Source organism: Amborella trichopoda, chromosome 8, assembly GCF_054954075.1.
Source record: "Amborella trichopoda isolate Santa Cruz 75 chromosome 8, AtrichopodaSantaCruz75HAP2 v2.0, whole genome shotgun sequence".
Classification (NCBI taxonomy): Eukaryota; Viridiplantae; Streptophyta; class Magnoliopsida; order Amborellales; family Amborellaceae; genus Amborella; species Amborella trichopoda.
This window is the reverse complement of record NC_142343.1, coordinates 10,397,492-10,423,080: the sequence shown is the minus strand read 5'-3', so window position 1 is coordinate 10,423,080 and position 25,589 is coordinate 10,397,492. Positions and strand designations below refer to the sequence as shown.

At 34.1% G+C, this 25,589-nt stretch overlaps 1 protein-coding gene across 8 annotated transcripts; it reads right to left on the bottom strand.

The window, feature by feature from the left end:
* Positions 1-10,056, bottom strand: PGGT-I (Prenyltransferase family protein). Of its 8 annotated transcripts, none has more exons than XM_088874268.1 (12): positions 9,901-10,056; positions 9,576-9,673; positions 9,320-9,395; positions 9,131-9,189; positions 8,834-8,973; positions 6,486-6,541; positions 6,275-6,351; positions 6,085-6,130; positions 4,698-4,819; positions 3,956-4,023; positions 548-632; positions 1-349 (listed from the first exon to the last, which is right to left on the bottom strand). In XM_088874268.1, the coding sequence occupies exons 5-12, from the start codon at positions 8,911-8,913 to the stop codon at positions 206-208; spliced, it is 678 nt and encodes a 225-aa protein (XP_088730394.1). In that variant the 5' UTR covers positions 8,914-8,973; positions 9,131-9,189; positions 9,320-9,395; positions 9,576-9,673; positions 9,901-10,056; the 3' UTR covers positions 1-205. The 8 variants fall into 8 exon arrangements, 7 of the variants coding, with proteins under 7 accessions (XP_088730394.1, XP_088730396.1, XP_088730398.1 ...); XM_088874270.1 differs by having other exon boundaries at positions 9,576-9,650; XM_088874272.1 differs by having other exon boundaries at positions 9,576-9,610.
* Positions 10,057-25,589: the final 15,533 nt, after the last annotated feature.

Sequence of the window (25,589 nt, the reverse complement as noted above, 5' to 3'; positions counted from 1 at the left end):
TTTTGCCAGTACAACGGAGTAATAGCTCTCCATATACCTTACGAAAATTTTGATAATATAATGTTATACCTCCCTACAGAACAATCATCCCCCTCTCTCTCTCTCAATTTAATTCATCGGGTTTACACCTTCATGTTCATCGTTGTAAGAGATCATTTGGCAGCCGCATAGTTCTGCTTACCAGAAAATTTTGATGAACACGAACTTAGATTCCAAAAGGCTCAGGCATACCCAGTTCAAAACAAAGTGGTACAAGGCCAGGCTCTTGCAACAAGCTGAACGCACAAACACCATAATAGGAATGATAGAGATCTGGGAAGTCCCACGGATGCTTACTGAAACCCCCAAACTGAAGACATGAAAAAGCTATTGGTAAAAAGGATAAAACCCAAAAAGAATTGCAGCAGAAACTAGTAACATACTACAGGGCAACAGTACTCATATGAATAGTAGTAACAAGAATAAAAGAATAGTCTCCATTCTCATCAATGAACATAAACAATGAATAGCATAGAGTAACTTAATTTGAAAGAGAAAAATTAAGCACCTTGGATTGACAAGTAAGCAGAAACTCTCGTAAAGAATTCTTGTCAAAGTGGTCGGCCCCCAACATCCTCAAAACCCCGCCAACCCTGCAATATTTTAACACAATGATTCCATGTTTTTCTCAACAAACAAGCTTCATGATGAGGTGCAAACTGTGTGAAGTGAAGGCTATCATTTATGGGAGCAGCAGCAGATTCCGTGCAACGCATACATCTAATTTGGAGGATGCAAACCCTAGATAAGCTGCTAAGAAGAATAAGAGGAACAAGCTTTGATCTGGCCATTTCTCAGTTTATTTTAGATATCTTCCAGTGAATTTTCTATTTAATTTTAATTTCTTTTATTGTTAAGTAGGAGGCATTCTAGGTATTTTACCTTAAGTTAGGGTACAGTATTTAAGTGGTTTTAAGTTAGGACAGTTTTAGCCATTTTTTTATGAGTGCGGTTTGTATAGAGCTGAGGCTCTAAACAATCAAATTCAAGCCCACCTTCAAATAGTGTCAAGAAATGTCATTTCAATATTGGAAATATTTGTGATAGCTTTAAAATACATTGTTATCTTTAATCATAAAATTTAAAGTTTCAAAAATAGCGTAGATTGAGCAGATCTATGAAAACTTAGAAAATTTTGAAAATTGACGATCCAAAAATGCATTACAATATGCACTATTTCCAAAACTTGTGAAATCTATTTTTTTCTCATGTCCATGCATCTGATGTCGAGATGATCAATTTGAGTGTATTTAGGCATCAAAACAACCTCTTTTAGTGAAATTTTTGAGGTAGGCTGTAAATCAATATTGGAAATATTTGTGATAGCTTTAAAATACATTTTGATCTTTAATCATAAAATTTAAAGTTTCAAAAATAGTGTAGATTGAGCAGATATATGAAAACTTGGAAATTTTGAAAATTGACTGTCCAAAAATGCTACGAGATGCACTATTTCATTTTTTTCTCATGTCCATGCATCTGATGCCGAGATGATCAATTTGAGTGATTTAGGCATCAAAACAACATCTTTTAGTGAAATTTTTGAGGTAGGCTCTAATTTGATTGGTTAGAGCCTAAGCTCTATATAAATTTTTTCCTTTTTGTATTGGCTAAGGGAATTATTGACTATCATAATTAAGAAAAGAATAAAACAACGTGCGTGGGGGCTGATCACATGACTTTTAGATTGAGAAAAAAAAAGAAGAAACAAAAGAGGAGGATTAAGGTTGGCACCTTTAGGTTTCGTGGTGGAGAAACCTCAAGTTTCCCCAATTGAGTGCTTGTATTTGCCTGAAAATTGCTTATTTTCTATTTTATTTATGAAATTTCTTCATTATTTGGCATCAAAGCACAGGATTCTTGAGCAGCAAGGACGGAAATCTTCAGTCAGGTCTAGGGTTTGCTGAATTTAGACCAGGGTTTGCTTATATAAGCCAAGAATTTGTTGATTTGAACTTGCTGATTTTAGCTAAGGTTCGCTAATTTTCTGCCTAGTGTTTGGGACTTCGTTAAACCTATGGCAACAAGAAGGGCTGGAAGGGGAACTCTAATAGACCTACCCTCTGAGGCCAGAGATGAAGGGATTGAGGATCTCAACTCTCAAGAGGTAGGTTCAGCAGCTTGTACAACAACTTGGGGGCAGTAATCATGACCAAGACGGCGATCTTTCCGCCCAAGAAGATATGGAGTACAACCCTTTTCACCGTCACGCCTCGTATCAAGAGTCCAGAGAAGAGGAAAGTGATAGAAGACCTAGATGAGGAGTGCATCACTCTAGACGATGTCGATTTCAAGGAGATATGGGTTCAATGTTGTGATGGAGTTAGTGGGGATTTTCTCATTCAAGAAAGATTTCTCTTCCAAGGAAACCATCTTTGAATACCCGCATGTCCCATTAGAGAGACTCCTATAGCAGAGCTCATGGAGGTGGCCTCGGGGGATATTTTGAGGGAGACAAAACCATAGAATTGGTGGAGTCCAAATGTTTCTGGCTAAAACTAAAGAGGGATTACTAGGTATGTAGAGAGGCATAAAACGCGCCAGCTAGTTATGAGGAAGCAACAGAACACCAGACTTTATTCCCCACTTCTTATTCTTAATGCACCTTGGGAAGATATTTCCATGTTGCGTCTTCCACAGACTCAACAAGGTATGGATTCTATATTTGTGATACCCAATAACTTCTCAAAGATGGCTCACTTTATAGCTTGTTAAAAGACAATGGATGCTACACATGTTGCTAATCTATACTTCAGAGAGGTAGTGAGATTGCATGGTATTCTAAAAACTATCACTTCATATCAGAATACTACACTTCTCAGCCATTTTTGGAGAACTTTGTGGAAGAAATTGGATACTCAATTTCAATTCAGTAGTACTTATTACCCATAGATAGATAGGCAAACTTAAGGTGGTAAGTTGTACTCTTACAAATCTTCTCAGAAATATTGCAGGGCAAAAGAAGAAGCAGTGGGACCTAGCGCTACCTCAAACCGAATTTGCTCATCATAGTTTGATTGGTAAAAGCCCATTTGAAGTGGTATATGGGAAGAACCCTACCCATTCGCTAGATTTGATTCCATCCAGAGTAATGGAGAGGGTCATACTACTGCTAAGGAGTTGGTTGAGCAGATGAAAGAAGTCCATGAACAGGGGTGAGGTAATTTAGAAGCTAATACGACCAAGTATAACACAGTGTCAGGTAGACATCGCTGTTTCAAGGAGCTCCATGTTTTGGTAACGGTGTATCTCAAGGAGAGGCATCCAGCAGGTAAGTACAATAAGTTGAATTATTGCAAGACAGGACCATTCAAGATCTTCAAGAAGATAGCAGCAATGCATGCAAAGTCGCTTTGCCTTCATATATGTAAGAAGAATAAGAACAAGTTTTGATTGGGTTATTTTTTAGTTTATTTGGATATTTTACATGGATTTTCTCTTTAATTTTAATTTATTTTATTTTTAAGTTATTTGATTATTTTACGTGGATTTTCTCTTTAATTTTAATTTCTTTTATTTTTAAGTCATTTGGATATTTTACGTGGATTTTCTCTTTAATTTTGATTTCTTTTATTTTTAAGTTAAGAGAGAGGCATTCTAGGTATTTGACCTTAGGTTAATATTTATCTAAGTGGCCTTAAGTTAGGACGCTTTTAGTAATTTTTATATTGGCTAGGGGCATTATTGACAATTGTAATTAAGAGGGGCTCTTGGGGGCTGATCGTGTGAGATTTAGAGAAAAACAAAAAAATAATCAAAAAAAAAAACAGAGCTGTAATCTTGATGAGAAGCCTCAAGTTTCTTCAATTGAATTTCTTTAATTGAGTGCTTGGGTTTGCCTGCAAATTGCTTATTTTCTATCTTCTTTATTAAATTTCTACATCACCTCTCAGACAGAATATATCCACTCGCTTACCAAAATGCGTAACATGTATCACTTGCTTTGTTGGGTCTACCTTGAAATCCACCATCAGCTGTTTGTCTCTGCATCGAGGAAAACAAGAAGGAATATAAATCCGTGTTCCTTGATCAACAAATTCCCCCTCAAGTTTGCAAAGATTAAATGAAAAAGGAAAAAGGAAAAAGGCAAAAGGAAAAAGGAAAAAAGAATCCAAGTAGCAATAATTGTGCAAAGTTTAGACCAATTGCATTGTGCCAATGTTGCTCATTACATTAGTTGTCCCTTGATGAAATGGTGAGACGAGGGTTGCAGCATGGTAAACCATGTCTTTCTTTGGCTTACTCTTGTTATGGATATGGACATGCGACAATATTATAAGAAAAAAGAGAAAAAGATGACATGCCACACTAGAGTGAATCAAATTTACACCCAAATAGGTAAACCTAGGAAAGATGGGAGGGTCTAATTTTCCAACATCACAGGCCATCTCCTTAATGCTCCTATCCCCCAACCCCACATCCATAACTTTCATTTTCCCTGGCATTCAATTACTAGCTTGTAGTTAATATACTAACATATACCACTATAAATAGCATGCTTCATATACCAAGGCAAGGGTTGCTAGATTGAACAGAGTATTTCAGCCTGAATTTTGGGGCGAGCTCCCTCTCACCCTCGGCCTCATAAACACAAAAAATGAGCAACGATAATCCAAACTTGAAATGATTTTTATGCCATTTATGGAATGGATATATACCTGCAAGCTCCACTCTAGCACCGGTTGCATATCTATGACAGATGATGTACATTGTGAGACAAAGTTATCATCAATGAATCCCATCAATCGAAGAGCAGAAATTGCACAATAAGTCGCACCACCTGTGGCACTAAGAAGAGCAAAGAGAATAAGCACATATCCTATTAATTGTATAAGAATAAATTAAGTGCACCACATTCTGTAACCAATTTGCACACAACAAAGTAATAAAATTGAAGGAAATTTACATTAATATCCCCTTTATTTTTTGCAGTATTTAAAATATATCCCCTATATTTCGAATTTTTACTCACATCCCTTTTTTGTGAAATTTTTTATTTTTCCCAAATGCCCCCAGGTCGGAACTTGAAGTTCCGACCCAGGTGTTTTTTTTCTTTTTTTATTCCCTAGTTTTTGTGTTGGACCTCCAACAGTCTTAAAAACTTCTAATTTTCAAATGAATGACAGGGTCGGATCTCCAACCTCTAACCCGGTTTCTTACACATTTTTTTGTAAAAAAAAAAGATTGGAACACGAAGTTCAGATTGGTCTTAAGTTCTTGTATGTTTTTTTGAATAACTGGGTCAGATTTCCAACTTCTGACCTGGTTTCTACACTAATTTTTTGTAAAAAGGGGGTTAGAACATGAAGTTTCTATCAGTCTTTAAATCTTGCTTCTTTTTCTTTTTTTTCGAATGATCGCAGTCGGAACTCCATGCCCAACCTAGTTGACCCCTTTTTTACCAAAATTTCAGCTTGGAACTTAAGAGTTCTGACCCAAAAACTGGGGGAGGAAAAGGAAAAACCAGGGTCAGAAATCCAAGTTCTGATCCAGGGGCATTTTGGGAAAAATAAAAAAATAAAAGAAAGGGACAAGCGTAAAATTCAGAATATAAGAGATTTTTTTTAAATACTGCAAAAAAGAAAAAAGATATTAGCGAACATTCCCTAAAATTTAATGGAAGTACTTAGAATCTATTTAAACTCCTGTACATTTATAAGAAATTCCTAATATGTAGCATTAACAATAAAGTTAATTAATACCGCCACTGCCCAACCGTCTACTTCCTCCAAACAAACACCTCTACTTCCTCGCAAGTAACTTAAGCTGGAAAAGAGATACTAATCCATGAATTGTACGTATAGTTTGGCTATTAGAAGAGGGGTTGGAGAGAGGCCGAAGAACTTGTACTCAAAATCAAAGAACAAACTCGGAAAATACAACAATGATGTTTGTTGATTAAATGTTTACTGTCATAAATATGTTTAACCACACAGCCTACATCCACAAATAACTGGCTCTCATGTATGGACTCGTGAAGTACAAAGTATAAACAGGCACGAAATTCAACTACAGGACCACATACACTTGATCTTAGTTCCTTACCATGAGACTCTGCACCAGGAATCAAACCAAAGCCACCATCATACGACTGCAAGTAAAAACTAATCGCTTAGATGAATTATTCATGGCTCTCAAATATACAATGGAGACTCCCTATATTTCATAGGGTCTGCAGAAAAAGGACTATGCTTTACTGAAGAAATTGACCAAGCAAGGGTCACAATCAACAAACCTGACAACTAAGTATGTAGTCCTTGGCCTTGATCTTGTTCAATCCACTCCAATCATTTAACATAGAACTGATAGCAGCTGAAAAAACAAATTAAAAAAGAGAAAGAAAATTCACAGAGTTATATCTTCCAATCAATTCATTGTCAACTATTGTATATTTTCCAAGTACAAGTAGCCTTTAGTGCATGTGAGGGCACAAATTCCTTCCTTACCAGCACAGAATACAAAACGGAGATCTGTCTCTGCCCCAGTTCGAATGGACATGAAGCTGCAGGATAAAGAATGGAAGATAAAAAAAAAAGTCACATTCAATTTGTTCACTCTAGAAGACCCTCGTATATTTTTTTAATAAGAAATAGCAACATGCACAGTTTATCATAAGATTTGTGAAAATATAAAGGAGTTCCATTAATCACATCAAAAAATTTCAGAAAACAAAAAGATACAACTCAAAATGAAATATCAACTAACCAACACAAACAATCGTGAATTGTGAGTTACACATGCCCCTTAGATTTTGTAAATAGCTCCTGAGTCTCTTGGTTCTTCTAATTGAATGCCTCAGTTAAAAATATTGCTTTCTAACAACCACGTAGAAACGATGAGTGACACACAGCCCTTAGATTTTGTTAAATAGTTCCTGATTTATCTTAGTTCTTCTAATTGAATGACTCAGTCAAAAGCATTCCTTTCTTGTTGGAGCTTGTCAAGCTGTCTGAACTGTGTGTACGATTTCGATAGAGCATTCGAATGGCACCATCAAGTAGTGGGAGTTTCAGGCAGCCTCCAAAGGTCCTTGATGAGTGCCGTCAAAGGACTATGATTTTCGGTAAACTGACAAAACGGTGTAGTCAAATCCTTAAGGATCTTGGGCTCTCAATGCCCTTAATGATGGAGAACGACCATGGTTGCTTGGCTAAAAGCACCACAAGAGACCGTTACGTTTACAGGATCACATAGATATCCACTTTAGATATTCTTCATTATATGCTAGTCTCGAAAGAATCAGATACTCATATGTGAGGCAGCATGGATATTAGGAAGTTAATGGATAAACATTGCTTCTCTTAGAAACAAACAAGTCGGGCCAAAAAAGTCATCAAATGATGAACGAGGACCTAGCTCCCGAACCCCTAGTATACTGATGGATATGCAGGCCCTTGCATACAGATGTATATGTGCAAATAAACACAAAACCCCCTACAGCCAATATTAAAGCACTGCGATATATAATTACAAGAAAACACCTGGCACATACACATCAAGTTTAATTGAAAGCACCCATGGTTGTTTCTAAAATGACTTGGTAGATTCTAGGCAAATTGCAGTCTATGCAACCTTCTGGGATAGAGAGATTAGGTATGCCACTCAGTGAACCACTTCCAGATGTGCTTCATCTTCTAATGATGTACAGAATCAGAACAGATATGGACAATGCTAATATTTGCCAAAATCATTTAGCTTTAAACTACATTGGTATTTACAAATAAAATGCATGGCTTAATACTTTACTACCTGCCATCTAAATGGACACCGTATGATGTTTCGTATTGCGCTAACTGCTAAGAAACAAGTGAAACCCCAATTAATGAACAGAAGGCAGTTGAAATCACCTCATTAGCAGACAGCGCGCCACTTGGAATATGCATGTACAATCCACTGAAGAACAGAGTATGAGGACAAAGAAACCACATATCATGCTAATAATTGGATAAAAAGGACCATATGCGCAGTTCTGGGAGACTAAACAGACTAACTGACCACCTAAATTGCATTGTTTGGAATACTGATTGATGGGCAACAGAAGTCAGCAATGAACAAGTAACACGTATGTACGGGTTATCTGAAAGGAGGTCAAAGTCACTAGATAACCATTTGATATTCAATTCTAAGGCCCAGTTTGGACTTCGGGCACCATGTAATTTTGTTCCTTAGTGGGTTAACTTGGACTAAGGTTAAAAGGGTTTCCCTTGTGATGATTGGAATAAAGGGCTTATCTGAAGCGGATTGAACACTTCCTAAAAATTGGGTGGGGAGAAAATCGTATTATTCATAATTAAATTTTATGTCCAGACTTGACTTAAAGAGCATCTACAGTTTACTTATTGATAAGATGAGCTCATGGAGTCATTTATTGGACATGCTTATGCAACATGACAAACCTAAAGACCTAGAAGGTATGACAACATTTCAATATCATTCAACAGAACTGTAGCTAGAATATCTATACAGAAGAGTTAAGGTGGAAGCATTAGTACTTGTCGGTATCATCAACAATCCTAACTCTTGTTGGCTTAAGTATATGACAAATAAAGAGTTTTATCAAAAAAAAATTATTTTTTTATCAAAACAAACGCATATGACAAATAAGAGTCCTTTATTGAAATCCAGCACCAACGTGGCATTCCGCATAAACAAGGGGCTTTCAATTCTTTAAACATGTAAAGGATGCAATAAACATATACTGTTTTATCTTGAATTTTGCTATTAGTTTCAATATGTAACTCTGAACTTCCTGACACCATAAAAAGCCATCTCAATTTATCGATCATCAATGTACCTTCCATCAGGTTGCTGAAGGCACTTCATCGTCGTAGAAATGAACTCACAGACAATAGTTGAGAATTCATGGCCGATCATCTTGAGTATAGCCAGGGCGCAGTATGTACTAGCCAAGTGACTACCATTGTGATTCAAAACCTGGATAAAACTTTAAGTAATAAGCATTACCCCTGATAATCAAATAAAATCTGGCATCTAAACCCATGAAAAAAGAATAATATTTTAATTGAAAGATCAATTCATTATTCAGCCATGCAAGCTTAAAAAACCAACATGTGAGCAAAGACGTCCATACCCCAGTGGTGTCAATTGGAAGCTTGAAAGTGCTAGAACCGCAGAATCCGAAGAAATGCCCTAAAATCAATTAAAGTAACACTTGAATCCCAAGCAACAATTTGGGAATCCCGAAAGTTAACAAGCAACTTCTTTTTTTCCAATGTCCGTTAAAAAATAAACAATTTCTCCAGTTTAAAAATGACCATACCATGCTCCAATGCCTGCTTCTCTCTAGGAATCACTTGCAAAGATAACACCCAATTTGCCAATCTCTCCTTGTCAACCTAAATATTAAACTTTATCAAAATTAATAGACATAAGTTCAATAAGGAAAATCTCCTCGAAAAATTTTACAGCTATCTGGTAAGAAAGACAAGATTTTTATGACTACACAATCAATAACTGATAAATAACTCAGGTCTATTCTAAAATTTAATTAAGGATTTATATAATTCAAAACTCACCCGATCTAGGGCATTGAGAATGGCAAGCCCTGAAACTGCAAAGTAAGCGAGCGTGAGGCGATGGATATCTTCACGCTGGTAATGATATGGCAAAGTATCTACCATCATCACAAAGAATTTCACATGACTCTCTCTGTCAAATAATTTAGATTCAGAAACCATCGCTAGGGTTCTGAAAAGCACAAATTAACAGTGCTAGTCAAATAATTTGGATTCAGAAACCATCGCTAGGGTTCTGAAAAGCTCAAATTAAAACTGCTAGGAAGAATTCTGTAAAATCTATAGATTAATGGGAGCACAGTATGAGGAGGTTTCAGTTTCACACGGCGAGTATTCTGGTGAAAAAAGTGACCGGAAGATTGCGAGCGCTCTGCCTTCTCCGAAAAAAATGGAAACTTTGATCTTTGATGTTCTAAGGAAATCCTAATAATATTAATTAGCCAAAAATAAATATGAAATTGGGTTTTTACGACCCTTTGTCGTCGTCGTCGTCATCATCATCTTAGTATTCATATTCTTTTTCAACAACGGATAATTGTTTCATGCGGGCCGGACCGCATCTCTACATAAGCGGTCTAAAAAGTGTAAAGCAAAGATGGGTGTGATTTCTATAAGGTTGCAATCTTAAACAATCCAATTAAGGCATACCTCTAAATTTTACCATTAATTTTGATATAAAAACTTATTAGGATTATTTTAAAATCTATTTTTATATCTAATTATGTAATTTTAAAATCTAAAATAATTAAAATTAAGTAGATTTATAAACATATAAAAATCTTGAAAAATAGATGCTCTAGATAATGTGTTGCAAGATGCACTATTTTTAAGACTCAAAATCCTTTTTTTTCGTATTCATACATCTCTAATGGGAAGTGATGTGAAATCACCACCCATGTGGTATTTCTCACTATGGTGAGGGATATTTTTGTCACTAAAATGAAGTATTTTTTAGTAGAGGCTCATAAAAGGTTATTCTAGAGAGATAAACATGTAGAAAAAGTGTGTGAACTCTTTTGTAGAGAAAATGGAGCTTGTAAATTGGGGGTTGGAAATTGGGGGTTTTGCAACAAAACCCTAGCACCACTATTTGGAGCTTATCTTGAGCCATTTTGTCGGTATTTCTTCACGGCTGTAGTGAATTGAAGAATAAGTCAACTGTAGGTGGTTTTGTGGTAGAAAGGTTTTTGTTTGAACATTTCTTGAGATTGTATGATGTAACTCTGCATTACCCCAATCTTGTAATTTTTTTCTCTTGATAATGAATACATTTGCCGTATTGCCCGTAGACGTAGCCCATTTTGGGTGAACTACGTATATGCGTGTGTCCCTCTTTATTTTCATTTATGTTGTACTTCAAAGATTTTCCATATTGTTTGTTTTATTGTTCTTATATTTTTCCTAATTATATTGGACTTGTTATTGCATCTTGGGCATATTATTTGAGTGTTGAAATCATTGTGGTGGAGTACTCATCGCATGTAGTGGGATTCGAGATATCCCGATTTGCTCAAAATAGATGATTGGATTATCCCAATTTTACAACAAGTGGTATCAAAGCTCAAGGAATTAGTGTATTGTTTTTTAAAAAATAGCATCTCACAAGTTTGAAGTGGAGAAGTTTAATGGGAAAGATAACTTTGAAATTTAAAAATTAAAAATGCAAGATTTATTGGTACATCAAAGGAAACACAAAGTATTACTTGGAAAAGATAAGAAATCGGTAAATATGACCGATGATGTTTGGGATGAACTCGATATGAAGGCAAGGGCCACTATTCGCTTGTGTTTAGCCAATGAAGTTGTGTTTAATATTGTTGGCGAAAAGATGGCAAAAGATTTGTAGAAAAATTGGAAAGTTTGTATCAAACAAAATCTCTCACAAATCGAATTTTCTTAAAAAGAAAATTGTATTCCTTGATAATGAAAGAAAGTGCAAATGTGTCGCAACACTTGAATGAGTTTAATAACATCATTTGTCAACTTGAGAGTAGTGGTGTGAGAATGGATAATGAAGATAAGACGGTCACCTTATTTTGTTCATTGTCAGAATCCTATAATAACCTTGTTATTAGATTGAGTTATAGCAATGAGGATTCTCTTGATTTGGGCTCGATGTGTAGTGCCCTACTTGCCGATGAACTTCGAAAGAAGGCACAATTGGGAAGTTCGATGGAATCAAAGGCAAAAGCTCTTGTGGCAAGAGGGCGATCAAATGAACTAGGTGATTCATCGAGGAATCATTCAAGATGTAATTCAAGATTTCGATCAAAATCTAGAGGGCCCAATAACAAGAATGTGTGTTGGCATTATGGGAAGTACGATCATATAAAGAAGAATTGTTTAAAAAGAAATAGAGTGAATTCTTCCAAAGCTCTTAATGCGAGAGGTGTAAAGCCAAGTGAATCCAAAAATGAAGCAAAATCAAGTTGAAGAGTCTACATCCGGGTTCATTAAATATGAAGTATTGATTGTGGCATGTAATTCAATATTCTATCAAAATTGGTTACTTGATAGTGGAGCCACCCATCACATGTGCCCACATAGATCATGGTTTGACTCATATGAGTGATGTGAATGAGGATCAGTATCCATGGGTAATAATTCCACTAGCAAGGTGGTTGGAATGGATTTGGTTCGCCTAAGGATATTTGATGGGACATTCGGGTAATTAAGGATGTTAGGCATGTGTCGGAACTAAAAAAGAGCTTGATTTCCCTCTTTTCTGTAGATTCGAAAAGTTATAAGTTCACTGATTAAGGTGGAGTAATCGAAGTATCAAAATGAGCTCTAATTGTTATGAAATGAGTCCTAGTTGGGAGCTTGTATAAGTTATTAAGAAGCACAATAATAAATAATGAAGTGAATTTCGTGATCGAAGGTGAAGAAATTCTATTTCGCCTATAGCATAGAAGATTGGGGCACATGAGTGATAAGGGTATGGAGCTCTTGATGAAGAGGAATTTTATTCCTACACTTAAAATTGATGGATCCAAATTTTGTGAGTATTTCTCAAGAAAAGTATGGATCAAAACTCTCAAGTCTAAAAATGATATGTTTTGTGCATTCAATAATTTTAAAGCCAAAGTTGAAAAATCTATGGGGCATCACATCAAAGTTCTTCGGACCGATCATGGTGGAGAGTTTGTATCAAAGGAATTCGAAAATTTTTGCAAGACCGAGGGAATTACTAAACATTATACAAATACCTACAATCCTCAACAAAATGGTATTACCAAGAGGATGAATCGCACTTTGATGGAGTGTGCGAGGTGCATGTTAAGCAATACCGGTCTAGAACAAGAATTATAGGTGGAAGCCATATCAATGACTTGTTATCTTAACAACCGATCACCTTTGGTAGCATTAGGAAGCAAAACTCCTAATAAGGTATGGTGTGGAACTCTAAGTGACTACTCCGACTTAAAAAAATTTTGTTGTGATGCCTATGTACTTATTCCAAGTTACCAAAAGAACAAATTGGATCAAGGTCAAATAAGTGCATCTTTGTGGGTTATAGCAAAGGTGTAAAGGGGTATCGATTATGGGATCCAAGTACCCGAAAAATAATTATTAGCCGTGATGTGAATTTTGATGAATCCAAGGTATTGGCAAAAGGGATGATGATAAAGGACAATGGCTAAAAAGTGCAATAAGAGAGCAAGAATTTCAAGGCAACCTCGAAATACTTCCACGAAGTACAATTATGTCTAATGAGAATATACACATTGATCATAGTGAAGACTATGAAGGACTATGACGTCAAAATGAAGGACTGCATGGCCATCATGATGAAGTTGTGTCTTTAGCATAAAGGCATTCTACTAGGGAAACTCATGCACTCAGGTGGCACAAAGATTATGTGGATCCAAATACTTTGCATGCTTTGATAGCTGAAAATGAAGAGTCAACATCATTCCATGAAACCATTGATAACAATGGTACCGAGCAATGGAAAAGAGCTATGGAAGATGAGATATTAGCCCTTCAAAGAAACAAGACTTGGGATTTGGAGGAGCTACCAAAAGGTAGAAAGGCCGTTAGTTATAAATGGGTGTTCAAGATAAAAAAAGGGCTTGATGGCAAGCTTGAAAGATATAGGGCAAGATTGGTGGTAAAAGGTTTTTCGCAAAAGGAAGGGATTGACTTTGATGAAATTTTTGCACTGGTTGTTAAGTTGGTCTCAATTTGCTTGGTGCTTGGGTTAATTGCTATGCATGATTTAAAGCTTGAGCAAATGGATGTGAAGACAGTTTTTTTGCATGGAGAACTTAAAAAGGAAATGTATATGCAACAACCGGAAGACTTCATAGAGAAAGACAAAAAAAGACTTGTGTGCAAATTGAAGAAGTCCTTATATGGGCTCAAGCAAACATCAAGTCAATGGTATAGAACATTTGATATGTTCACGTTGAGCCTTGGGTACACAATAAGTAAATATGACCATTGCATCTATTTAAAATTCTTTGATGATGGTAAGTACTTGATTTTAGTCTTACATGTGGATGACATGCTTTTGGTGTGCAAAGATAAGACAAAAATTGATGAGCTAAATTCTTCTTTGAGCAAAAGATTTGAGTTGAAGGATCTCGGGCCGACAATGCAAATCCTTAGGATTAAATTTAAAAAGGATAGACACAATGGATTTTTGTCATTATCTCAAAAGGGTTACATAGAAAGGGTGCTTGAAAAATTTGGCATGAAATATGCAAAGTCGGTGAAGACACCCTTAGTGTCTCACTTCAAATTGTCTTCAATGCAAAGTCCGAAGACGGAAGAAGAAAGAAGAAGCATGGCTAAGGTTCCTTATGCAAATGCGATTGGAAGTTTAATATTTGTCATGGTATGTACAGGGCCGGATATTGCGCATGCAGTTGGGGTTCTAAGTTGGTTTATGGCAAACCTCAGAAATATCCATTGCGAAGCAACAAAATGGATGCTTCGGTACTTAAAAGGTACAACAAGTTATGTAGTCACATTTGGCAAAGGCTCAACGTAAATGCAAGGTTTTGTGGATACAAATTTTACAGGTGATCTTGATAGAGGTAGGTCAACTACCGTAGTTGTTTTTCGATTTGCAAATGGACCGGTAAGTTGGATGCCAAGGCTCCAAGATACGATAGCATTGTTAACTACCGAAGCCGAGTACATAGCAGTAACGAAGGCATCAAAAGAAGTTGCGTGGCTTTAAGGGTTGATAGGTGAGATGGGCATTATGTGCAAGCCCCTGAAACTATTTTGTGACAATATAGTTGCTATCCATTTGGCTAAGAACCCGGTTCACCACAAGAGGTCAAGGCACATATTGGTTCAATATCACTATATTCATCAAGTTGTTGAAGATGGAAAAGTTCGATTGATCAAGATCAAGACCGAAGACAACCTTGCGGATATGTTTACAAAAACCATAAAAGTAGAGAAGTTAGAATAGAGTCTAACTTCCTTAGGTTTCAAGAAAGAAATGAAGTAATGGATTGGCAAGGTAAGGGTGTGATTTTGCATTAGTTGGAAATTATTGGGACGTGATGTCAAATCACCACCCCATGTGGTATTTCTTACTATGGTGAGGGGTATTTTTTTCACTAAAATGAAGCTTTTATAGTGGAGGCTCATAAAAGGTTTTACTAGAGAGAGAAATGTGTAGAAAAAGAGTGTGAACTCTTTTGTAGAGAAAAAAGAGCTTGTAGAGAAGATTGGAGTTGGAAATTGGGGTTTTGCAACAAAACCCTAACACCACCATTTGGGGCTTATCTTGAGTCATTTTGTTGGTATTACTTCGCTGCTGCAGTGAATCGAAGAAAGAAGTCGACGGTAGGTGGTTTTGTGGTAAGAAGTTAATTGTTTGAGCATTCTTTGAGATCGTATGAGGTAACTCTGCATAACCCTAATCTTTTTTCGTCTTGATAGTAAATACTCATTTGCCGTCTTGCCTGTGGACGTAGCCCACTTTGGGTGAACCACATGAAAGTGCGCCCAATGTGATCTTGCCGAGGATTTTTTTTTATCACCCCTTTACTTTTCTTCTCTTTTGACAAAGATCACATATAAATAGCTTTATTACAACAACCTTGCTTCAAGGAAAATAAAAAACTTACAAATCCAATATCTTAAAACTTTGATGCCACTAAACCAATTTTCTTTAATCAAAGAAAATAATCACAGATATTGTTCTTGAGAATATAAGGACTATACAATTAAATATGTAAAAAACAAAATAGAATGCCGTATATTACCTCAATCGGGTTTATTACACCCCACACCGAGTTACCACCATCCAGTGGCACGGGATCGACGGTCTTCGTTCAATCTCAACCAGGAAAACTAATTTCGGCCAAGCTCTTCAACTGAACATTTATGCTTGCGTTCGATTATTGGGATCAATCCCCCAAAATACTAAGAAAAAAATTCTCCCTTCTTTATTTTTCTTGAGCCTTAGTTTTTTTTTAATAAAATTTTGAGATATGAGAATTTTCTATACGCTAGAAAGAGACGTACTCCCCCTTTTTATAACCCCTTTTCAGAACCCAAAGAATTTTCAGAAGCGAATGAAGAGAGAGAATAGATGGGGCGTGCCCTTTAAAGATAAATTTGAGGGAGAGAGAGAATAGGGGTGTGAGAGAGAGAGGTGTGTAGATGTATGTTTTGGAATGAAGGGGAATGACCCCTATTTATAGAGAATGGTCTAGGGTTTCAATTGTTTGCCTCACAAGGTTGAATTTTAACCGTCGATCAAGGTTGACTTGTAGGATGAGAGGTCTGAGCCATTTATTCTATAGATGGGCCATCAACATTACGGAATGTGTTGAACCATTATCCCCCTTTCCTTTGACTAATATCCCATCAAATAAAACTTAATCAAGAAAATATTGTGCTCTATCCAAAATATATATTCATAAGCCTTATAGGCCTACTAAAAGATTTACTCAAATCTCTTAAATATAGAGCATACTTATCAATTCAAAGTTATTTAGGTAAGTCATATCAAAAGCTCATATCAACATATCATCTCAGACCCACTTACGATAAATCAAAATCAGCCAATTCATAAATATAGGGCATGCCTCCCATGGGTATAAGCAACCCCCTAAAATTGGGTCGTGCCACCCAAGGGATGGCAATGTGGCCCCATAAAATTTGGGTATAGTGGGTTCATGTGCACAATGGGCCCTCCAAAAATTTCATATATTTAAAAATAATTAAAATAAATTTTAGAATATAATTTGAATATTTAAATCATTAAAAATCAATATCTTTAATTTTATAAATAAAATATCCAGTGATTTATAAAAATTCAAATATAAATTCTAAAATAATATCTACCATAAGATAAACATAATTAAATTAATTTGATGGGAAAATGATCGATACGGTAAAGGAATTAAATCAATAATGGGGCACTCCATCTTCAATTGTGGATTGCAAATCACACTTGTTTCATCATGCCGACCCAGTGTTGCTCATGACAGTCCAAGCAAAGGTTTATTAGCAGGTCACCAAAGTTTGGCCGATGAGCCAAGGGGTCGCAATCCCAGTTTGTGGATTTCAGGTTCTCCCCTAGAAACGAGTCAATGTCATCTAGACTTGATGCAACCACAGCTTTATAGTGCATAGGGATATCTCTCGCACATGCATACGCTTCACACTAAAAGGTGACTTGCTTGCTTTCCATAACGGTCTATCAATATGCATGTCGTGTGATGGTACATGGATGAGGCTTTAACCCTTGTCTCTGTCGGCCACCATCACACACAAGGGTCACACAGTCCCTCGGCTCACTCATCCGGACATATTCTCCGACCTCATCAAGGGATGACCCATTAGAACCCTTCTCGGTTTATTCTTTATGCCCATGTAACATGGGTTTTTTTCAACCTACTGACTTAGACCGTCAAGTATAGTCTGGTATCTGCAAACATCGTTTGCATGGTATGGTCCACGAGGGACCATACTCCCATTGAGTTCGTGATCCACGATATCAAATGTCTTATCACAATCACTCATAAGGCTTTTAAAGGCTACATAAACTGAACACAACGTATATGTGTGTGTCCCTCTCTATTTTCATGTGTGTTGTGCTTTGAAGATTTCTCATATTGCTTTTTTTATTGTTTTTATATTTTTTTCAATTATATTGCACTTGTTATTGCATATTTGGCATATTATTTGAGTGTTGAAATCATTGTGGTGGATTGCTCACTACATCTAGTGGGATATGAGATATCTCGATTTACTCAAAAGGGGTGATTGGATTATCCCGATTTTACAACAATCTTGATGTCAAGATGATCAATTAGAGAATTTTCAACATTAAAACAACTTTTTCCGATAAATTTTTTCGGTGCATCTTTAATTCTACATTTTAAGGTTGCAATCTTATGTAAACATTTTCCCTTAAAGATGGATGCAAGTAGGTGCTTCATCTAAAAACTATGCAAACTAATGGTCCAAATGTTTTCTTACTAGAATTGTTATTTCTAGTTTTAAAAATTTATTTATGTTTTCATATTCATGATCTCCATGTTAGAGATTATATGTCCTTAAAAATTAAGTCCTCAAATCCCTCTCAAAAATAAATTTATTAAGAGGGCCGCATTTCTACATATACGGGCATGGTTGCATAGAACCAGATCTATTTTCTACCATGAGTATGCCATTAGTGAGGCTACATGTCACCATATATTTTATCACTACTTCCAATATCTTTTGGGGGACCACTTATCTTTTTTTGTCATTTTTTTACTATTCCGACTGTCGTAGGACGCTTTGCAAAATTCCTGTATTTTGCTTTGGAAATGCATACAATAAGACCATTTATTTTATTAATGAAAACCTCAATTAGTTTATGATAGTACTATTTGTTTTTTTTGGTAAAAAGAAGTTGCTATTTATTTTTGGTACTCACAATTATTATCGCCTATTTGGGATTGAGATGTCAAATAGGGAAGCTAGGGGCGTATCACGAGTCCCAAATATAATTTTTTGGAACTATAAGACACAATTAACCCCTTAGACATGTATCATCTGATGGTTGAGAATGATTATGACTTCCTTATACCCAAAGTGAGTGGTCTTATAGTATATACTCCAACTTGTTTTAATGCTACAGATTTAATAAAGGAAAATCATACTACTTATTTATGGCACGAGAATGTCATAATCATAATCATTATTGATCATTAGATGTAAAATCAAGTGACAAAAAAGTGTGTAATTGCATGACACAAAAATCAAAATAATTATTCTCAAGCTGTGGGACACAACCCTGTCATATCTTACGGCCAAATATAAATATACCTCAATCCAATGACAGGAGGGTGTGTAACTGCACGACACAAAAATCAAAATAATTATTCTCAAGCTGTGGGACACAACCCTAGCTGTCACATCTTACGGCCAAATACAAATATGCTTCTTTCTACCAAAAATAAATCGTATCCTAACATACAATTTGAAAAAGTAAATGATCATGGACTTATCGACGGGACAATTCGAAAAAGTAAATGATCATAGGCTTATAGATGGAAAAGGGTAAAAGTTTAAATACGGTGTCCCCTATCAAAAATCCGGATGACGATTTGAATCACATCATAGGTCCCTCGATGCATTTTTGCCCCTCTAAATTCATTTTGTCCCATTGTATTTATTATTCCATCCGAATCATGATTTCAGGAATTGACAAGCAACACAAGTCTTTTGTCCTAAACAACACATCCCATGTAACTCTATATGCACTTTCGGATTCAAGATATGAACACATTATGTCTTCAGTAAACGGCACATATTCACTCTAGATGCATTTTTCATTTTAGATTCATTATTTCGCAGCTTAATAAACTAGTGCATAATTGATGATCTACAAATAATTTAAGTCTAAAACAAAATTTAGAATAGCTGTTTTTAAGATTCAAGATATTTTTTTTCTTTTTTTTTTATTGGAAAAGTTTATATAGAGCCGAGGCTCTAAACAATCAAATTCGAGCCTACCTCAAAATTGTCATTAGATGAGGTTGTTTTGATACCCAAATATCCTCAAATTGATAAGCTTGACATCAAGATGTATGGACATGAGAAAAAAATAAATTTTAAGTTTTGAAAATAGTGTAGTTTGTAACGCATTTTTGGAACTTCAATTTTAAAGATTTTCAAGTTTTCATAGATCTCTCGATCGATACTATTTTTTAAGCTTTAAACTTTATAAATAAATATGAAAATATATTTTAAAGCTATCAAAAAGATTTTTAGTATTGAAACCACATTCTTTGATACTATTTGAAGGAAGGCTCTAATTGGATTGTTTAGAGCCTAGGCTCTATACAAACCACACCCTTTTTTTAATTCATGATTGTTGTCAACAAGTGAAACTTAGGTCCAAAATCCAACTCTAAGGGCATATTTGTTTTTCTGAAAGTATTTTTTCATAAAGTATTCTTTTAGATTTTGAAAAAGTTTCGCATTTGTTTCACACTTTGCATGAGAAGTTCATAAACTAATATTTCAACAAAAGTTCGTATTCCTTTGTTAAACCATGAAAGATTAAGTTTCTATGGGGGATAGGAACGTAACTTTTTTATTGATCACTATTCACTATGCTTAATATAAATACATAATATTAGTATTATTAATATGATATAATACAGTATAATATTACAATAACGCAATATTATATAATATAATATTATAATTTAGAATATTATATATTTATTTTATTAATATAATTTATATTATATAGTATATATTGATTATATATTATTTGTAATATACAATATTACTATATATTTATATTATATTATATATTATAAATAATATATATTAATTATATTATATATAATATATAAATATAATATGCATTTATTATATTAAATATATATTAATATTTAATGTAATATTTTATGTTATACTAAATATTATACGTATATTATCATATTATATATAATATTTATATTATTATATTATATAAAAAATAATATTTTATATATTTATTATATTAAATATATTATCTGTAATAGTTATCGGGTTATGTTATGGTGCTCACACTATGTAGTAATTTATCATTGTAAATTTGGACACTTATATACCCTTATTTTGTACTTTATGATTTTTAGTAAGAGTATTTTTTGTCATTAGAAGCAGTGTGACGCCATCCATATGGAGTGTGACATCACCTATATGGAACATTAACTGCCACTAGTGTACTCCATGTACGTGATGTCACACCCCATATGGATAATGTGATACCCTCTTAATGACAAAAAATAACCTTGTTAAAAAAATGATTCATGTACAAACAATGGAATAAAATGTCCAAATTTTGTTGACTACAATGATAAATTACTTGATAATGTGAGCACCCTAAAATAACCTATATTTATATTATTATATTATATATTATATAAATATCTTATATAATAAATAATATAATATATTATATTATATATATTATAATAAATAAATAATATAATATATTATATATATTATAATAAATAAAAATTATGTATATATCCGTTATAGTTTCCATTAGTACCAAAATACCAAATAGTTTCCATTATTACTGGAATATCCGTTTTTTTCACTTTATAAAGAAAATTTTGAAACAAGGTTTTTTTTACCCTTTTTTGGTTTTTGAACAACCGAAAATAAGTAGAAGCTTGGAATTTGTATTTTTATTTTCCGTTGTTGAACAACCGAAATAGGATTGCGTATTCTAGAAGCTTACTGGAATATGCAGTCCTATTTTTTGTTGTTCAACATCCGAAAATGTCTTGTTTTTTGTTGTTCAACAACAGAAAATATAACCGTGTATTATGGAAGCTTGCTAGAATACGCAGTCCTATTTTCGGTTGTTCAACAATCGAAAATAGGACAAAAGCTTGGAATTTGCATTCTTATTTTCGAATGTTCAACAACCAATAGTGTCATATTTTCAGTTGTTAAACAACCAAAAATAGGGTTGCGTATTCCATATGCTTAAACGAGCCCTGACATTTTCAGTTGTTCAATAATCGAAATTAGCTTATTTTCAATTTTTGAACAACCAAAAATCTAGCCATTTCAGTTATTCAAAAATCCAAAAAAGTGTAAGAAAGTCTTTTCCAAAATTTTTGTTATGAAGTGAAAAAAATGGACATTTTAGTAATAACGGAAACTATTTGGTATTTTAACAATAATGGAAACTATAATGGATATATACATAATTTTTTCTAAATATTATATACATAATATACAAATATCTTATATTATACTATTATTATATATAACATATATAATATATAATATATATTTATTATATTATATTATATATAATATTTATTTAATATAATAAATATATGATTTATAATATAATCATATATTATAATACAATAATATAAATATTATATAAAATAATAAAAAATATATATATATTTATATAGTTAATATGTATTTATTATCAAACATAGTACCCATAACTTTCTTAACATTCCAACATTTATCAAATACAATACCCATAACTTATTTATACATTCCACAGCAAAACATTCAACTTTATATCAACCCTAAATGTACTTTTGGAAAGAGATGGCATCTCAATAGGTATGTGGGTTGAAACATTAAAATCCCATTTAGAAAAAAACTGTATAGAGTATCATTATAATGGTCAAAACCACCTTTAGAAACCAATTAGTAAGGTAGTGGAACCAATAAATTTACGAACAAAGTGGCTATTTTATGAAGGATACAAAATTTAGTGAAGCTTACGGGTAAGGTTGCCATCAATTGCACCATCAATTCACTTTCGATAGTGTAGATTTTGGCAGCCATTCCAGGAGAGAAAGTAGAGCTTTCAATGCTTTATTTTTTTCTCTCTTATTTATCCCAAATTTTTCAAATAGTTGGGATAAGGCTCGGACGACGATGATGATGATTTATCTCTTGAGATAAGGCTCGGATGGTGATGATGATGGTTTATCTCAAACCTATCTCTTCTCTCTCGTATTCTCTCTTTCCAAACAAGTGTTTAAAAGATCAGCCCATTTTTAGGAAATCGGCCGACTAACTCGGGATCGGTCATTGGCCGATCCCGATTTGGCCCGATTCCAACAGTCATGTATGCAGCAATTTTTTTTAGTGCATTAATTGGACTGATTGACACTAATCGGCCGATAAGTGTACTAATCAGCTATTTGTTCTAAAAATCGGCCAATAAGTGTGCTGTCACAGTGCAGAGTCCGCAAAGCTGTCATTATAACATTTTTTATATATTTCTCTTCTTCTTCTTTTTTTTTTCCTATTTTTTTATTTCTCTACTTAAAAATTTATATATTATTATAAATTTTTTAACACTGTTTATATACGGCCAGCCTGCATAGTGTAGAAATGTGGGCTTGGCAATAGATATAGTTTTAAAATATAATTTGATCCTAAGTTCTAGAGAGTATATAATCCTTAACATGCAGATCATGAATATGAAAAAAATAAAAAAATTGAAAACTATAAATAATAATTATATTAAGAAAATATTTAGACCGTTAGTTACAATTATTTTTGGATGGACCACCCATTTGCATCCATCTTTAAGATGGATGCTTTATACCTCTGGACCGCATATTGTATAAATACGGTACAGCCCTATGAAACAATTTTCCTAAATTTTTTATTTGCTAACTGCATTTGCCGCCTTGGGCGAGTAGACTCAGATGCACCAGAGTTAGTCGTGCGCGACAAGGCGCCAGGCCCATAAGTCCCTCAACTAAAGGGATATATAATTTTTTCGTTGTTCATCTGATTTGATCTTCAATCTAATACCTACACCACCAACTCCCGAGGGGCACTTAGACACATATATATGAGAGAGAGAGAGATATGGAAATTTATCAAAATTGTAACAAAAGAGACCAACAAATTTATATTTTACTTATATTTTTAATTGAATTCCAAAATACCCAAAAAAAACAAACATTGTATTGAGTTGAAATATTATACTATTTTATAATATTATATTATATATTATAAATTTATATTTATTTTATTAATATAATTTACATTATATATACTATATTGATTATATATTATATATAATATTAATATATATTTATTATATATTGATCACTGAAAAAGTATTGCTTCATGTGCCTAATCATTTTCTCCGAAACCTAATTATGCTTATAATATTTATTTTTTTGTTTATTTATGTGACAATATTAAAAACAATACATGTAAATTTTAAATTTTTTTTATAATTTTTTTGGGATTTTTTGAGTTTTTTTGGGATTTGTTTTTACTAAAATTGTATTTTTCAAAAAAATCAGGGCACTAATAGGCCGATTAGCCGGAATTGGTCGACCTAATAGATCAGGCCAGGACTGACTAATCGGCCCGATCAATTACTTTGAACATTCTTCCAAACAACACGAGATTTTGCAACAAATAGTTGCCCGAGGGCCAGGCCAGGTCAGGCCCAAGCCACCACGGCTCAAGGGTAGCGTCGAGTTAGGGCTGGGCCAAGGCCATAACGACAAGGCCCCCAACCTAGCCCTTGAGTTAGGGCTTCTTCAGCCCGGATAAGGCCAGGCCGGCCTAGGATTAGCCCTTTAAAGACAATGGCCATGCGAAGGACACGGCTCACCCTAACGGGTCCCAGCCCATTTCCAATCCTAGTCTCCTTAGGATTTATTTATTTATTGAACATTAACACAAGCTAGTCTCCTTAGGATGCGAAAACCGATTCAATGTCGAGCTCTCATTTGCAGCTTCCCCTAAGCGAACTCCACAGTAATTGGGTGGAAAATCGCCTTCTATTTAAAGAAAACGACTATGGTTATGAGTTGTTATGGCATGACAATAATCATTTAGAAAAGGAAAAAGTTTATATAAGGTTGCAACCTTAAAATGTAGAATTAAGGATGCACTTCAAAAATCTATCGAAAAATGTTGTTTTATTGTTGAAAAACCCTTTAATTGATTATCTCAACATCAAGATGTATGAATGTGAAAAAAAAAGAAAAGATTTTGAGTCTTAAAAATAGTGTATCTTGTAACACCTTATCTAGACCGTTAATTTTCAATATTTCTATTTATGTATAGATCTACTTGGTTTTAACTATTTTTAGAATTAATTTTTTTATAATTAGATATAAAAATAAAATTTCAAATAATCCCAATCATTTTTTACACCAAAATTACATGCTATAATAAAATTTGGAGGTGCACTTTAATTGGATTGTTTAAGGTCGCAACGTTATAGAAACCACACCCTTTAGAAAAACCAACTTGCAAGAACTTTGATTTCAATGATATATTGCCAAGTTTTCCTATTAATATGCAACTTTTTCTCTTAGAAAAAAAGAAAAAAAATGAAAAAGTAAGGGAACATTTCATTTAATTGAAGAACTTGGAATTTTTTACTGATTTAAAAAACCATATATATTTTTAAATCATTTGAAAAACAAGTAATTTTTTACATATTTCAAAGAATCATTTTTTTTGGAAAATTTGTCGGAATACCCATAAGAGATGAAGTAGTTTACTAAATATTCTAACTCAAGACAATGTATTATTTCTATGGATATTTCAAAATTAATTCAGAAGGCATAGGCAAAGTGTTAAATTGTTCATCTCTTGTGAGTAATTCAATAAATTTTAAAAAATCATAGTTTATTTCGAGACTTGCGAACTAAGATCGAGACTAGTGGTTAGTTGTTCCAGAAATATCTAAAATAAAAGCACTTATTACCTTTTGTATGATAAGGTCACAGTAACTTTTGATTGGTAGACTTGAAATCAGAAGGCTGTGTGGGTCATGTATTAGGGTCCAAGTTGATTTTTTTTATTTTCAAGACGCTCTATAATTTGATGACTAAGAAAAGTTGTGAGCTCCTTTTTTGAGGAATGGTATGGGCCGGGAAGCCCGGCCCAGACGGTTGGTCCAGCCCTAGACGGGTAGGGCTTGGCCAGCTGTTTTCCACCGGGCCCGGCATGTTTTTTTTGTTATTTTTTCTTTTGTTTATGTTTTTTGGCCCAGCCAGGCCCAGCAATTTTTTT